Genomic DNA, 17,905 nt, shown 5'->3' with positions numbered 1-17,905 from the left:
TGCCCCCTATATACAAGAATATAACTACTATAATACTGCCCCTATATACAAGAATATAACTACTATAATACTGCTCCTATATACAAGAATATAACTACTATAATACTGCCCCTATATACAAGAATATAGCTACTATAATACTGCCCCCTATATACAAGAATAGAACTACTATAATACTGCTCCTATATACAAGATTATAACTACTATAATACTGCCCCTATATACAAGAATATAACTACTATAATACTGCCCCCTATATACAAGAATATAACTACTATAATACTATTCCTATATACAAGAATATAACTACTATAATACTGCTCCTATATACAAGAATATAATTACTATAATACTGCCCCTATATACAAGAATATAACTACTATAATACTGCTCCTATATACAAGAATATAACTACTATAATACTGCTCCTATATACAAGAATATAACTACTATAATACTGCCCCTATATACAAGAATATAACTACTATAATACTGCTCCTATATACAAGAATATAACTACTATAATACTGCTCCTATATACAAGACTATAAGTACTATAATACTGCTCCTATATACAAGTATATAACTACTATAATACTGCCCCTATATACAATATAACTACTATAATACTGCCCCCTATATACAAGAATATAACTACTATAATACTGCCCCCTATATACAAGAATATAACTACTATAATACTGCTCCTATATACAAGAATATAACTACTATAATACTGCCCCCTATATACAAGAATATAACTACTATAATACTGCTCCTATATACAAGTATATAACTACTATAATACTGCCCCTATATACAAGAATATAACTACTATAATACTGCCCCCTATATACAAGAATATAACTACTATAATACTGCCCCATATATACAAGAATATAACTACTATTATACTACCCCTATATACAAGAATATAACTACTATAATACTGCCTCCTATATACAAGAATATAACTACTATAATACTGCCCCCTATCTACAAGAATATAACTACTATAATACTGCCCCCTATATACAAGAATATAACTACTATAATACTGCTCCTATATACAAGAATATAACTACTATAATACTGCTCCTATATACAAGTATATAACTACTATAATACTGCCTCCTATATACAAGAATATAACTACTATAATACTGCCCCCTATATACAAGAATATAACTACTATAATACTGCCCCCTATATACAAGAATATAACTACTATAATACTGCTCCTATATACAAGACTATAAGTACTATAATACTGCTCCTATATACAAGTATATAACTACTATAATACTGCCCCTATATACAATATAACTACTATAATACTGCCCCCTATATACAAGAATATAACTACTATAATACTGCCCCCTATATACAAGAATATAACTACTATAATACTGCTCCTATATACAAGAATATAACTACTATAATACTGCCCCCTATATACAAGAATATAACTACTATAATACTGCTCCTATATACAAGTATATAACTACTATAATACTGCCCCTATATACAAGAATATAACTACTATAATACTGCCCCCTATATACAAGAATATAACTACTATAATACTGCCCCCTATATACAAGAATATAACTACTATTATACTGCCCCTATATACAAGAATATAACTACTATAATACTGCCTCCTATATACAAGAATATAACTACTATAATACTGCCCCCTATATACAAGAATATAACTACTATAATACTGCTCCTATATAAAGAATATAACTACTATAATACTGCTCCTATATACAAGTATATAACTACTATAATACTGCCCCCTATATACAAGAATATAACTACTATAATACTGCCCCCTATATACAAGAATATAACTACTATAATACTGCTCCTATATACAAGAATATAACTACTATAATACTGCCCCTATATACAAGAATATAACTACTATAATACTGCCCCTATATACAAGAATATAACTACTATAATACTGCTCCCTATATACAAGGATATAACTACTATAATACTGCCCCCATATACAAAAATATAACTACTATAATACTGCTCCTATATACAAGAATATAACTACTATAATACTGCCCCTATATACAAGAATATAACTACTATAATACTGCCCCCATATACAAAAATATAACTACTATAATACTGCTCCTATATACAAGAATATAACTACTATAATACTGCCCCTATATACAAGAATATAACTACTATAATACTGCCCCTATATACAAGAATATAACTACTATAATACTGCTCCCTATATACAAGGATATAACTACTATAATACTGCCCCTATATACAAGAATATAACTACTATAATACTGCCCCTATATACAAGAATATAACTACTATAATACTGCTCCCTATATACAAGGATATAACTACTATAATACTGCCCCCTATATACAAGAATATAACTACTATAATACTGCCCCCTATATACCAGAATATAATTACTATAATACTGCCCCTATATACAAGAATATAACTACCATAATACTTCTATATACAAGAATATAACTACTATACTACTGCTCCCTACATACAAGGATATAACTACTATAATACTGCCTCTATATACAAGAATATAACTACTATAATACTGCCCTCTATATACAAGAATATAACTACTATAATACTGCTCCCTATATACAAGAATACAACTACTATAATACTGCCCCTATATACAAGAATATAACTACTATAATACTGCTCCTATATACAAGAATATAACTACTATAATACTGCCTCTATATACAAGAATATAACTACTATAATACTGCTCCTATATACAAGAATAGAACTACTATAATACTGCCCCCTATATACAAGAATATAACTACTATAATACTGCCTCTATATACAAGAATATAACTACTATAATACTGCCCCCTATATACAAGAATATAACTACTATAATACTGCCCCTATATACAAGAATATAACTACTATAATACTGCCCCTATATACAAGAATATAACGATTATAATACTGCCCCTATATACAAGAATATAACTACTATAATACTGCCTCCTATATGCAAGAATATAACTACTATAATACTGCACCCTATATACAAGAATATAACTACTATAATACTGCTCCTATATACAAGAATATAACTACTATAATACTGCCCCTATATACAAGACTATAACTACTATAATACTGCCCCTATATACAAGAATATAACTACTATAATACTGCCCCCTATATACAAGAATATAACTACTATAATACTGCCCCCTATATACAAGAATATAACTACTATATTACTGCCCCTATATACAAGAATATAACTACTATATTACTGCCCCTATATACAAGAATATAACTACTATAATACTGCTCCTGTATACAAGAATATAACTACTATAATACTGCCCCCGTATACAAAAATATAACTACTATAATACTGCTCCTATATACAAGAATATAACTACTATAATACTGCCCCTATATACAAGAATATAACTACTATAATACTGCCCCCTATATACAAGAATATAACTACTATAATACTGACCCTATATACAAGAATATAACTACTATAATACTGCACCTATATACAAGAATATAACTACTATAATACTGCTCCCTATATACAAGAATATAACTACTATAATACTGCTCCCTATATACAAGAATATAACTACTATAATACTGCCCCTATATACAAGAATATAACTACTATAATACTGCCCCTATATACAAGAATATAACTACTATAATACTGCTCCCTATATACAAGGATATAACTACTATAATACTGCCCCCTATATACCAGAATATAATTACTATAATACTGCCCCTATATACAAGAATATAACTACCATAATACTTCTATATACAAGAATATAACTACTATACTACTGCTCCCTATATACAAGGATATAACTACTATAATACTGCCCCTATATACAAGAATATAACTACTATAATACTGCCCTCTATATACAAGAATATAACTACTATAATACTGCTCCCTATATACAAGAATACAACTACTATAATACTGCCCCTATATACAAGAATATAACTACTATATACTGCACCTATATACAAGAATATAACTACTATAATACTGCCCCTATATACAAGAATATAACTACTATAATACTGCCCCCTATATACAAGAATATAACTACTATAATACTGCCCCTATATACAAGAATATAACTACTATAATACTGCCACTATATACAAGAATATAACTACTATGATACTGCCTCCTATATACAAGAATATAACTACTATAATACTGCTCCTATATACAAGAATATAACTACTATAATACTGCTCCTATATACAAGAATATAACTACTATAATACTGCTCCCTATATACAAGAATATAACTACTATAATACTGCTCCTATATACAAGAATATAACTACTATAATACTGCCCCCTATATACAAGAATATAACTACTATAATACTGCTCCCTATATGCAAGAATATAACTACTATAATACTGCCTCCTATATACAAGAATATAACTACTATAATACTGCCTCCTATATACAAGAATATAACTACTATAATACTGCCCCTATATACAAGAATATAACTACTATAATACTGCTCCCTATATACAAGAATATAACTACTATAATACTGCTCCCTATATACAAGAATATAACTACTATAATACTGCCCCTATATACAAGAATATAACTACTATAATACTGCCCCTATATACAAGAATATAACTACTATAATACTGCTCCCTATATACAAGGATATAACTACTATAATACTGCCCCCTATATACAAGAATATAACTACTATAATACTGCCCCCTATATACCAGAATATAATTACTATAATACTGCCCCTATGTACAAGAATATATCTACTATAATACTGCCCCTATATACAAGAATATAACTACCATAATACTTCTATATACAAGAATATAACTACTATACTACTGCTCCCTATATACAAGGATATAACTACTATAATACTGCCCCTATATACAAGAATATAACTACTATAATACTGCCCTCTATATACAAGAATATAACTACTATAATACTGCTCCCTATATACAAGAATACAACTACTATAATACTGCTCCTATATACAAGAATATAACTACTATAATACTGCCTCTATATACAAGAATATAACTACTATAATACTGCTCCTATATACAAGAATATAACTACTATAATACTGCCCCCTATATACAAGAATATAACTACTATAATACTGCTCCCTATATGCAAGAATATAACTACTATAATACTGCCTCCTATATACAAGAATATAACTACTATAATACTGCCTCCTATATACAAGAATATAACTACTATAATACTGCCCCTATATACAAGAATATAACTACTATAATACTGCTCCCTATATACAAGAATATAACTACTATAATACTGACCCTATATACAAGACTATAACTACTATAATACTGCCCCTATATACAAGAATATAACTACTATAATACTACCCCCTATATACAAGAATATAACTACTATAACACTGCCCCTATATACAAGAATATAACTACTATAATACTGCTCCCTATATACAAGAATGTAACTACTATAATACTGCTCCTATATACAAGAATATAACTACTATAATACTGCTCCTATATACAAGAATATAACTACTATAATACTGCCCCTATATACAAGAATATAACTACTATAATACTGCCCCCTATATACAAGAATATAACTACTATAATACTGCCCCCTATATACAAGAGTATAACTACTATAATACTGCTCCTATATACAAGAATATAACTACTATAATACTGCCCCCTATATACAAGAATATAACTACTATAATACTGCTCCTATATACAAGAATATAACTACTATAATACTGCTCCTATATACAAGAATATAACTACTATAATACTGCTCCTATATACAAGAATATAACTACTATAATACTGCCCCTATATTCAAGAATATAACTACTATAATAATGCCCCTATATACAAGAATATAACTACTATAATACTGCTCCTATATACAAGAATATAACTACTATAATACTGCCCCTATATACAAGAATATAACTACTATAATACTGCCCTCTATGTATTAGAATAGAATGCTGGTAGGTTTTCCCCGGTTTGTGTTGGTGACCTGGATTACGTGTCCTCTGTCTTGATGTTCTAACCCGCTGCCGTGTGTCTGTCTCTGTTTCGCCTCCTCGCTCAGAGCTTTAGTGCTGTTCCTCTGGTGGACATTGAACCTTCTCCTGTCAGTGCTATGAGGGTTTCTCTGGGCAAGGTATTACCCGCTCTTCCTGTGCCTCTCGCTTTCTATTGATCATTTGACTTTTCATCATGATTTCGTATTTCTATGATTTGACATTTGAATCATTTTTGGTGACATTTCCATAAATATATCTTTTTCAATATAAAGTTTTCACATTTCCACTGTGACCCAGACTCTGATATAATCCCTGGTTTCCGCCGCTGAACCTTCAGAAACCTCCTGCATTTAGATACATTGTATCTGAGCAGCTTTCCTTCCATTCCATTGTAACTCTCGGGCTACATATTAGTGTCCACGTCGGCAGTCCCACCCGCAGAATCGCTGCCAGCACCCGCTTGTTGGATTGGGTTGGCCCATCCACCATATCAGGGGGCATTGTACTTCTGGGCTGTAAAGGATCGGGACGTTGCGTGTTCTTCCTAACCTTAATAAATTGGGTTTTTCTGCCGTTTCAGCGGGTAATTTCAGGCAGATGCACAAGCTTTCTCTTCGTGCTTCCATTGGCACCATCGACACCATGAATAACTTGCTCTTACTCTACAGCAGTTTACAATATTCATTGGGCCGATGTCTGTTCATCCAGAGCCCTCTGATGTTTAAAGAGAAAAAAAAAATAAGAATATATTAGTGTTACTTTTAAATCCGTGTTCAAATCCAACCAGGGGCAACATCTGCGTGGAGTTTGTATGTTTTTGCATAATTTGTTTTTATCCCCAGTGTCTTACCATAAACTTAATTGTTAAAAAGGTTCTCCACACCGGACAATCCATGCTTGCAAGATCCATTGACAATAAGCTGATCACATAGTGTCGCCGTGCTGAAACCCCCAGCGATCATCTGTGAGGAAACCTGGCAGCACGTGTTCAGTTTCCCTACAGCGCCACCACAGGAGAAATGCAGTATTACACAGTGTCCATTCATATCAATGTGTTGTCTGTGTAATACAGGACGGGTCCTCCAGAGAGAGAGAGAGAGATGCTCTATGTAGCCGCTCTCCACTCTGACCAAGAGATGAGGATCCTGAACAGAGGACCCCCCCCCCCTCTATTACCCCAGAATTCACTAATAGGATGTATGGAAATGGGGTTTTCTAAACTGGACAACGATGTTATTGATCTTCCTATAGCCCTAGCGTGTATGCGGTGAGGCTAGGACTGTATTGCAATGTGGTGTGGCCAGCAAGACTCGGTATAATTGTAGGAGGACCTCGACGAACCTCAATGTTACCCTATAAAGGAAAAAGTTGCAAGCGGTGACGCAATGTGGTGACAACATTGTGTTTTTCTGTAGGTTCTAGGATGATGTCCTACAACTGCTCCTCTTAAAGAGAGCCTTTCACCTGCCCAGGACCCTATAGACCCGGACAAGACAAGACTGTGTGATCTCTCCCTGATCGGCTAGTTTAGTCTTCTCTGGTGCTCGATCGATCCCACGGATGATTGATCGGCCTTTTAATATCTTATGCGTATGGCTGACTATGTAGGAGCCATAGCTGCTGATCGTGTAGCTTTTCACTCACGGGGGACAGAGAATGGCGCTGCGGGATCTGTCAGCGTTCTATAAATATCAGGTGTTCTCGAACGTTCTTCGCTCCACCGTCTTCGTGTAATTATATTTACTCTTGTAACCTTTAACCCCTTAATGACCGCCGATACGTCTTTTTACGGCGGTCATTAGTGGGCTTTATTCTAGAGCGCCGCCAAACTACGTCGCTGCTGTAGAATAAAGTAAACAGAGCAGGGAGCCGTGAAATCTCCCTGCTCTCAGCTGCCAGAAGCAGCTGAGGGCTGGGGGCGTCCCTGCTCTGCCGGGTGAGATCGATATTAGTATCGATCTCACCTGTTTAACCCTTCAGATGCGGTGCACAATAGCGAGCACCGCATCTGAATGGTTTTGCAGAGAGGGAGGGAGCTCCCTCTCATCTCACTGACACCCGGCGATAAAATCGCCGAGTGTCTGTGTCTTCTATGGCAGCCGGGGGTCTAATAAAGACCCCCAGGTCTGCCTGCAGCGAATGCCTGCTAGATCATGCCGCAGGCATGACCTAGCAGATGCCTGTCCGTTTTAAACGGACAGGCAGTAATACACTGCAATACAAAAGTATTGCAGTGTATTATAATAGCGATCGGAGGATAGGGAAGTCCCCTAGTGGGACTAGTAAAAAAGAAAAAAAAGTTTAATAAAGTTAATAAAAAAAAAAAAGTGAAAAAAAAAAATGAAAAACTCAGCTTTTCCCCTTACAAAATGCTTTACTATTAAAAAAAACTACAATAAAGCAGAAAAGTTACACATATTTGGTATCGCCGCGTCCGTAACGACCCCGACTATAAAGCTGTTACATTATTTAACCCGCACTGTGAACGCCGTAAAAAATAAAATAAAAAACAATGGAAAAATTGCTGTTTTCTGTTAATCCTGACTTAAAAAAAATGTGATAAAAAGTGATCAAAAAGTCGCATCTACTCTCAAATGGTACCAATAAAAACTGCAAGTCGTCGCGCAAAAAACAAGACCTTATACAGCTATGCCGACGCAAAAATAAAAAAGTTACAGCTCTTCGAATGTGACAATGGAAAAATGTAAAAAATGGCTTGGACATTAGGGCCCAGAATGCCAGCAGGGGGAAGGGGTTAAATAACCAGGAATAGTTACACGTTTAGCGCGAGCGGCGGAGTCTGATGCGTCGTAGACTGGCTGTGAATTCTCTCAGGTGGAGGTGTCGGGCGGCGTCATCTCGCCAGATTATTAACGTTTCCCTCTTCCTCTGAGTATCGCGCTGATCTTGTCTTCTGCTTACGTCTTATTACTGGCGTCTTCTGCGCGATTTTACCGTGTGTTGAGATATTTAAAGGAGACCTGACCCCAAAGTGCCGCCTAAATCTGTATTTCTAGTCCGTCTAATGCAAGGACGTGCTGGGTCCTCCGAAGAGAGCCGCTCACAGCTGCCGTCCTCTCTGTCCCAATATTATAAACAAATAAATATAAAACATTTTCAACCATTTTTGAGGAATCGGAGTGTCCACCAATATGGCCGCCGTTTCATTTCATGCTGCAGTTTCCACCCAGCTTTCCCAGGCTCCTGAGTGGCACTTGCCTATTTGTGCTGCCATCTTTCTCTCTTATCTTATAGCTGCATGGAAAGGCAGGTTTGCAAATCAGGGAGCTGGAAAAGCTGGGTGAGCAGTAAGGCCCTGTTCACACTGAGTTTTTTTGAAGGCTGAAAAAATCTGCCTCCGAATTCCTTCAGGAATTCGGAGGCAGATTTTGAACCGCCTGCGTTTTTGTTTTTTTTTCTCGCGTTTTTTTGCCCATGGCCATTGAAGGGAATGCAAGTACCGCGGTCAAAAATCGCAGTGAAAAATGCTCAAACGAGCCCGCAGGTTTTTTCTTCCTCCAATTGATTTCAATAGGTAATTTAAAGGTGGAAACCGCAGCAACAAAGGACATGACGCTTTTTTTTTTTTCCTGCCAGCAACTAAAAGCCGCCCGGAAAAAAAAACCGCCTGTGCTTCCCATTGAAATCAATGGGGGCCGATTTCAGCCATTTTTTGTTACCGATTCCGACGTGGTCTCCCCGTCAAAATCCGTGCCGTAAAACTCTGTGTGAACTGGTCCTAAGCATCCCGATGGAAGCTGTAATAGCAGCCATATTGGATTTCACCCAGCTTTCTAAGAATCCGATAAAACGAAGAAACGGCTGAATAACATTTTTAATAACTTGACAGAAGGAGACGACTCGAGGTTTGTATTTTGTAGGAATTTTCCTTTCGTGTGCAGATCCTTTAGATGATATTTGTTGGTTTTTTTTCGCCTTTGCGTCCAGTTGCGGAAGGTTTTATGGTCCGGGCACATCCGGGAGGATTTCCATTGTCTGTGTCAGCTGTTCTCTCCCCGGCCGGTGCACGGCCTCGTCTTCCTCTCTATGGAGATGGCGGACGAGTGGCGAAACGCTGATGCATCACCTCCTGCTCGCACATGATCCCTTTCCTGTTTACTCTGGAATATCTGCATCCTGATGAAGGAAAAGCTGGGGTGTCATCTGGGGGGAAAGTCACTTCAAGGACAATGGAGATGACGGGATTTGGCGATCCTACGGGAATTATTGGGGCATTGCATGAATAGCCATCCCCGAATGTGAATACTGAGACCACGAGCAAGACATGGCGCCGTTTACAGCTTCCTGTATCCATTCTGTGGAGCAGCTCCATTTTCAAGATCTCTGCTTGCTTCCAATTAATGGAAACAATCCTTTCTCTATCCGGAGGCAAATCCTTTTAATGATACTTCAATTTTCAGTTTTTCCCTTTTTAGTTTATTATTTACGTATCCGTCCGAGGGCTTTTATTTTGCGGGACGAGTTGTCGTTTTAATGGCATCACTTATTGTACCATATAATGTACAGAGAATCCTTGAAAAATTATTTTGTAGGGTGGAATGGAAAAAAAAACTGTGATTCCACGATTGTGTGCGAGTTTTGTTTCACGGCGTTCGCTGTAAAAACGTCATGAGAACTTTATTATGTGGGTTAATACAAAATATTTGTTTTGTGTCACCACGAGACTCAGAAATTTTTTATTTCCGTCAAGCCCCTTCCCCCTATGACGTATATGTACCATGCATGGTCGGCAATATGTTCAAACCTGTGCAGACCTAATACTTCTATAGCTGAGGGTTTGTTACATTTGTATCCAGTCTAGATAACCCTCTCTGAGCAGCCTGGACTCCAGACTGATACTTTGTTACATTTTACCTGCACTGATACAGCCTGGAGTCCTACAGGATACAATTGTAACATAACCCAGCTTTTGGTTTGCAGCCTCTGGATGTTAACAATAAGTGTTCCCAATCACTGATCGCAAGCAGAGATCTTGAAAATGGTCGGAAATCGAAACGCAAAGTCTATTAGAAAGTTGCAGGTGTTTTCATTATACAATAGAGGGGGCACCGATGCACCCCCTAAACTGCCTCCCAAACTGTATATAAAGTACAGGTGCCCGTCCTGTTGACCGGTTCCCTTTAAACACCTTAGCTGTCGGCTCCTGCGTCTGTCTTGATTGCGCTCCATTGGGTCTCGCCGTCGGTGGTCTCGCTGAGTTTGTCCCAGGATTTGTCGCCACTCGTTCCCTATATTAAGCGGCTCCACTTTCTGCTGTTTTCTGACCCTTTATGGGCTGTGAGAAACCTGAAAAAATTGTTAGATCAGCGGTTTGCAGTCTCTGGCAAGAAACGGGCCGCGTCCTCGTGCCAAGATTTCAGGGAAGGTGCCAATAAAAGTAACGTAAGTCATCTCCGCAGAGGTGCGGGGCTGCAGGGAGATTTTTTTAATTGATTTTGCCCTTTTCCAGGCTTTTCAGCCTTGAGATTTTCTCCGAGGAGAGAGCGGGGGAGGGGAATTTCTCTACTGATTGCATTAAAAAAATACTAAAATAAAATCCCATTCAGCCTCTCCTTTTAAGATGTTGTTCCGCTCCTTGGAAAGCCGGGTGACAATCGATATGGCGACCATTGCAGCTACCACAGGGTCATGTACTTCTACGCGTCTGGGTTAACATCACTCGCCTACTTTCCCAGCATGCACTGTGGCTGTGAATTTGCTAGGCTCCGTTTTTTTTTTCGCCCTAAAAATCAACGGTTCGTCCCGATGGTGGGATATGTGACGTCACCATGCCGACACGATGAGGTCCGTCTGTGACGTCAGACAGATTGCAGCAATTCACTTTACGTCAGTGTTCGTGGCATCTATGTGTGCGCGCTTCAGGTAGAGAAATTACGTGGTGAACCCCCCATATGTGTGTATATACAAATGTAGCAGAGCTGAATTTGTGACTTAAAGGGATATTCTGGCTTTTATATAAATGAAGCTTAATCATTGTATAGAGAAAAGTTCTGCTATTTTCCAATATGTTTTGTGTATCCATTCCTCACCATTTTCAAGTTATCTGCTTGCTTTCAGTGAATAGGAACATTTTTACTTTGAGAGGGTGATAACCTGTCCAATTACAGAGCTCGTAATAAGGGAGTGTTGATGGGTGGGAGTGTGAGACATCACGTGTCCCCCCCCCTCACAAACTCTATATATATCAGATTGTAAAGTCCTCTTTGTTGTATTGTGTTGTGTGTTTTGCTTGCTGGCTGCACGTTGTGTCGGTTGCATGTCGCTGCTCCAGTAAATCACGGCTCATTCGCTCGCCCGGTACTTGTGTATATGTAAATACTCCACCTTGAAGCCTTTAAGCATCTTCTCACGCGTTCATTTTATTCTGCAGAGCCGGCAGCTGGAGTCTGAGACGGGCACCACGGAGGAGCACAGCCTGAACAAAGAAGCGCGGAAGTGGGCGACACGGGTGGCACGGGAGCACAAGAACATCATCCACAGTCAGCGTGTAGGTATAGTGGCGGGTGATGCACTGGGGTCTCCCTGGTTGCAATGATTTTACGGTCCTATGATATTGTGTGACGCATGGAATGAGATCAATTCCAAGGCATCACACTGGAAATGGGTGCAGCTCAGCTTCGATTGGCTGCGGCAGCCGTGCCGGCCACAGTGCCCCGATATCCGTGACTTTGCGGTGCCCCAATAACGATGACGGCCGGGGTGCCGAATTTCCCCATGTGACATTGCAGGGTGCGTAATAGTACCCCTTTTCCCCCATTTGACTTTGTAGGGTGCATGGTCACCCACCACCCTTGACATTGCAATGTTCCGGTCCCCCTACCCCTGTGACATTACACGGTGCAGGGTCCCCCATAGCAGTGTTGACCGCAATAAGTCTCTGACCTGAGAGTAATGCCACCCTTATCTCTACAAAGGAATAGAAAGGGGATTGGGCAGAGTGCGGCAAACAAGCTGGAGTGACCACAAAGGGCTCCATTTTGGTTTCTGCCATTGACCCCCTCCTCTCTTTTCATTCTTGTGTCATTAGAACAGTAGGATTGAAATTTTTTGGGGTAGTCTTTTTTTTTTTTTTTTTTTTTTTTTACGGCCAGTCGATCCAATGAGCAGACGGGGTCAATATCATTGCTGAAAATGGAGAAATAATGGGAGACTCTTGATGCTGTCAGTAAATAGTCCTCTGCTGTGATTCAGCACTAAGCGGTTTACGTTCTCCGCCGTCCCAGTCGGGACCTGGAATTTACAAGACACGGGAGAATTCAGCGAGACCACAGGCCCGTGGCTGCCGCAGTCCTCGCTTTACTGTAGATGGAATGAACGTTTTTGCTTTTTACAGGGCTGTAAATCCACCATTACAGAAACGAGCAGATGGTTCCCCGATTCACGTGCAAAGCAATAAATATCACTCCACCCTGATCTACTGACACCTGTCATATACCCGTTTACCGATCCAGCAACATGCAGCAAATCTCCTACATACACACACTATAGAAATATACCTCCCATCATGCCTCAGGAGGGTGCAAAGATCTCATATTCTGAGCTCAGTGCTGCCCCTGCCGAGTAATTTACTTTGTATAAACTGCCAAGAGGCGACAGACTTGCTAAAATGTTTTGTCACTTTTTAAATTAATTTTGGCATTGTCCTGAAAAAAAAAAAAAGAATCAGCTGGATATTGATAATGTACTAGAAAATAATACTGCCCCCTATGTACTAGAATATAACTACTATAATACTGCCCCCTATATACAGGAATATAACTACTATAATACTGTTCCTATATACAAGACTATAACCCTTATAATACTGCCCCTATATACAAGAATATAACTACTGTAATACTGCCCCTATATACAAGAATATAACTACTATAATACTGCTCCTATATACAAGAATATAACTACTATAATACTGCCCCCTATATACAAGAATATAACTACTATAATACTGCCCCCTATATACAAGAATATAACTACTATAATACTGCCCCCTATATACAAGAATATAACAACTATAATATTGCTCCTATATACAAGAATATAACTACTATAATACTGCTCCTATATACAAGAATATAACTACTATAATACTGCCTCCTATATACAAGAATATAACTACTATAATACTGCCCCCTATATACAAGAATATAACTACTACAATACTGCTCCTATATACAAGAATATAACTACTATAATACTGCTCCTATATACAAGAATATAACTACTATAATACTGCTCCTATATACAAGAATATAACTACTATAATACTGCCCCCTATATACAAGAATATAACTACTATAATACTGCTCCTATATACAAGAATATAACTACTATAATACTGCTCCTATATACAAGAATATAACTACTATAATACTGCCTCCTATATACAAGAATATAACTACTATAATACTGCCCTATATACAAGAATATAACTACTATAATACTGCCCCTATATACAAGAATATAACTACTACAATACTGCTCCTATATACAAGAATATAACTACTATAATACTGCTCCTATATACAAGAATATAACTACTATAATACTGCTCCTATATACAAGAATATAACTACTATAATACTGCCCCTATATACAGGAATATAACTACTATAATACTGCTCCTATATACAAGAATATAACTACTATAATACTGCTCCTATATACAAGAATATAACTACTATAATACTGCCCCTATATACAGGAATATAACTACTATAATACTGCTCCTATATACAAGAATATAACTACTATAATACTGCTCCTATATACAAGAATATAACTACTATAATACTGCCCCTATATACAAGAATATAACTACTATAATACTGCTCCCCTATATACAAGAATATAACTACTATAATACTGCCTCCTATATACAAGAATATAACTACTATAATACTGCTCCTATATACAAGAATATAACTACTATAATACTGCCCCTATATACAAGAATATAACTACTATAATACTGCCACTACATACAAGAATATAACTACTATAATACTGCTCCCTATATACAAGAATATAACTACTATAATACTGCCCCTATATACAAGAATATAACTACTATAATACTGCCCCTATATACAAGAATATAACTACTATAATACTGCCCCCTATATACAAGAATATAAGTACTATAATACTGCCACTATATACAAGAATATAACTACTATAATACTGCTCTCTATATACAAGAATATAACTACTATAATACTGCCCCTATATACAAGAATATAACTACTATAATACTGCCCCTATATACAAGAATATAACTACTATAATACTGCCCCCTATATACAAGAATATAACTACTATAATACCGCCCCTATATACAAGAATATAACTACTATAATACTGCCCCCTATATACAAGAATATAACTACTATAATACTGCCCCCTATATACAAGAATATAACTACTATAATACTGCCCCCTATATACAAGAATATAACTACTATAATACTGCCCCCTATATACAAGAATATAACTACTATAATACTTCTCCTATATACAAGAATATAACTACTATAATACTGCTCCTATATACAAGAATATAACTACTATAATACTGCCCCCTATATACAAGAATATAACTACTATAATACTGCCCCTATATACAAGAATATAACTACTATAATACTGCTCCTATGTACAAGAATATAACTACTATAATACTGCCTCCTATATACAAGAATATAACTACTATAATACTGCCCCTATATACAACAATATAACTACTATAATACTGCCCCTATATACAAGAATATAACTACTATAATACTGCCCCTTTATACAAGAATATAACTACTATAATACTGCCCCCTATATACAAGAATATAACTGCTATAATACTGCCCCCTATGTACAAGAATATAATTACTATAATACTGCCCCCTATATACAAGAATATAACTACTATAATACTGCCCCCTATATACAAGAATATAACTACTATAATACTGCCTCTATATACAAGAATATAACTACTATAATACTGCCCCCTATATACAAGAATATAACTACTGTAATACTGCTCCTATATACAAGAATATAACTACTATAATACTGCCCCCTATATACAAGAATATAACTGCTATAATACTGCCCCTATATACAAGAATATAACTACTATAATACTGCCCCCTATATACAAGAATATAACTGCTATAATACTGCCCCCTATGTACAAGAATATAATTACTATAATACTGCCCCCTATATACAAGAATATAACTACTATAATACTGCCACCTATATACAAGAATATAACTACTATAATACTGCCCCCTATATACAAGAATATAACTACTATAATACTGCCTCTATATACAAGAATATAACTACTATAATACTGCTCCTATATACAAGAATATAACTACTGTAATACTGTTCCTATATACAAGAATATAACTACTATAATACTGCCCCCTATATACAAGAATATAACTACTATAATACTGCCCCTATATACAGGAATATATCTACTATAATACTGCCCCTATATACAGGAATATAACTACTATAATACTGCTCCTATATACAAGAATATAACTACTATAATACTGCCCCCTATATACAAGAATATAACTACTATAATACTGCCCCCTATATACAAGAATATAACTACTATAATACTGCCCCCTATATACAAGAATATAACTACTATAATACTGCCCTTATATACAAGAATATAACTACTATAATACTGCCTCCATATACAAGAATATAACTACTATAATACTGCCCCTATATACAAGAATATAACTACTGTAATACTGCCCCTATATACAAGAATATAACTACTATAATACTGCTCCTATATACAAGAATATAACTACTATAATACTGCCCCCTATATACAAGAATATAACTACTATAATACTGCCCCCTATATACAAGAATATAACTACTATAATACTGCCCCCTATATACAAGAATATAACAACTATAATATTGCTCCTATATACAAGAATATAACTACTATAATACTGCTCCTATATACAAGAATATAACTACTATAATACTGCCTCCTATATACAAGAATATAACTACTATAATACTGCCCCCTATATACAAGAATATAACTACTACAATACTGCTCCTATATACAAGAATATAACTACTATAATACTGCTCCTATATACAAGAATATAACTACTATAATACTGCTCCTATATACAAGAATATAACTACTATAATACTGCCCCCTATATACAAGAATATAACTACTATAATACTGCTCCTATATACAAGAATATAACTACTATAATACTGCTCCTATATACAAGAATATAACTACTATAATACTGCCTCCTATATACAAGAATATAACTACTATAATGCTGCCCTATATACAAGAATATAACTACTATAATACTGCCCCTATATACAAGAATATAACTACTACAATACTGCTCCTATATACAAGAATATAACTACTATAATACTGCTCCTATATACAAGAATATAACTACTATAATACTGCTCCTATATACAAGAATATAACTACTATAATACTGCCCCTATATACAGGAATATAACTACTATAATACTGCTCCTATATACAAGAATATAACTACTATAATACTGCTCCTATATACAAGAATATAACTACTATAATACTGCCCCTATATACAGGAATATAACTACTATAATACTGCTCCTATATACAAGAATATAACTACTATAATACTGCTCCTATATACAAGAATATAACTACTATAATACTGCCCCTATATAC

At 35.9% G+C, this 17,905-nt stretch overlaps 1 protein-coding gene across 3 annotated transcripts in view; it reads left to right on the top strand.

Annotated features, from left to right (window-relative positions):
- The window catches only part of FCHSD2 (FCH and double SH3 domains 2), a 162,406-nt gene that overhangs the window by 111,714 nt on the left and 32,787 nt on the right, over positions 1-17,905 (top strand). For 2 of the 3 annotated variants that reach the window (XM_075851327.1, XM_075851326.1), the window contains 2 exons: positions 6,207-6,278; positions 12,533-12,649. In XM_075851327.1, coding sequence (XP_075707442.1) covers positions 6,207-6,278; positions 12,533-12,649 — 189 coding nt within the window. The remainder of the gene's footprint in view (positions 1-6,206; positions 6,279-12,532; positions 12,650-17,905) is intronic. The other variant, XM_075851328.1, reaches the window with a different exon arrangement.

Source organism: Rhinoderma darwinii, chromosome 2 (assembly GCF_050947455.1).
Source record: "Rhinoderma darwinii isolate aRhiDar2 chromosome 2, aRhiDar2.hap1, whole genome shotgun sequence".
Lineage (NCBI taxonomy): Eukaryota > Metazoa > Chordata > Amphibia > Anura > Rhinodermatidae > Rhinoderma > Rhinoderma darwinii.
This window is presented reverse-complemented; position numbering and strand designations above follow the sequence as displayed.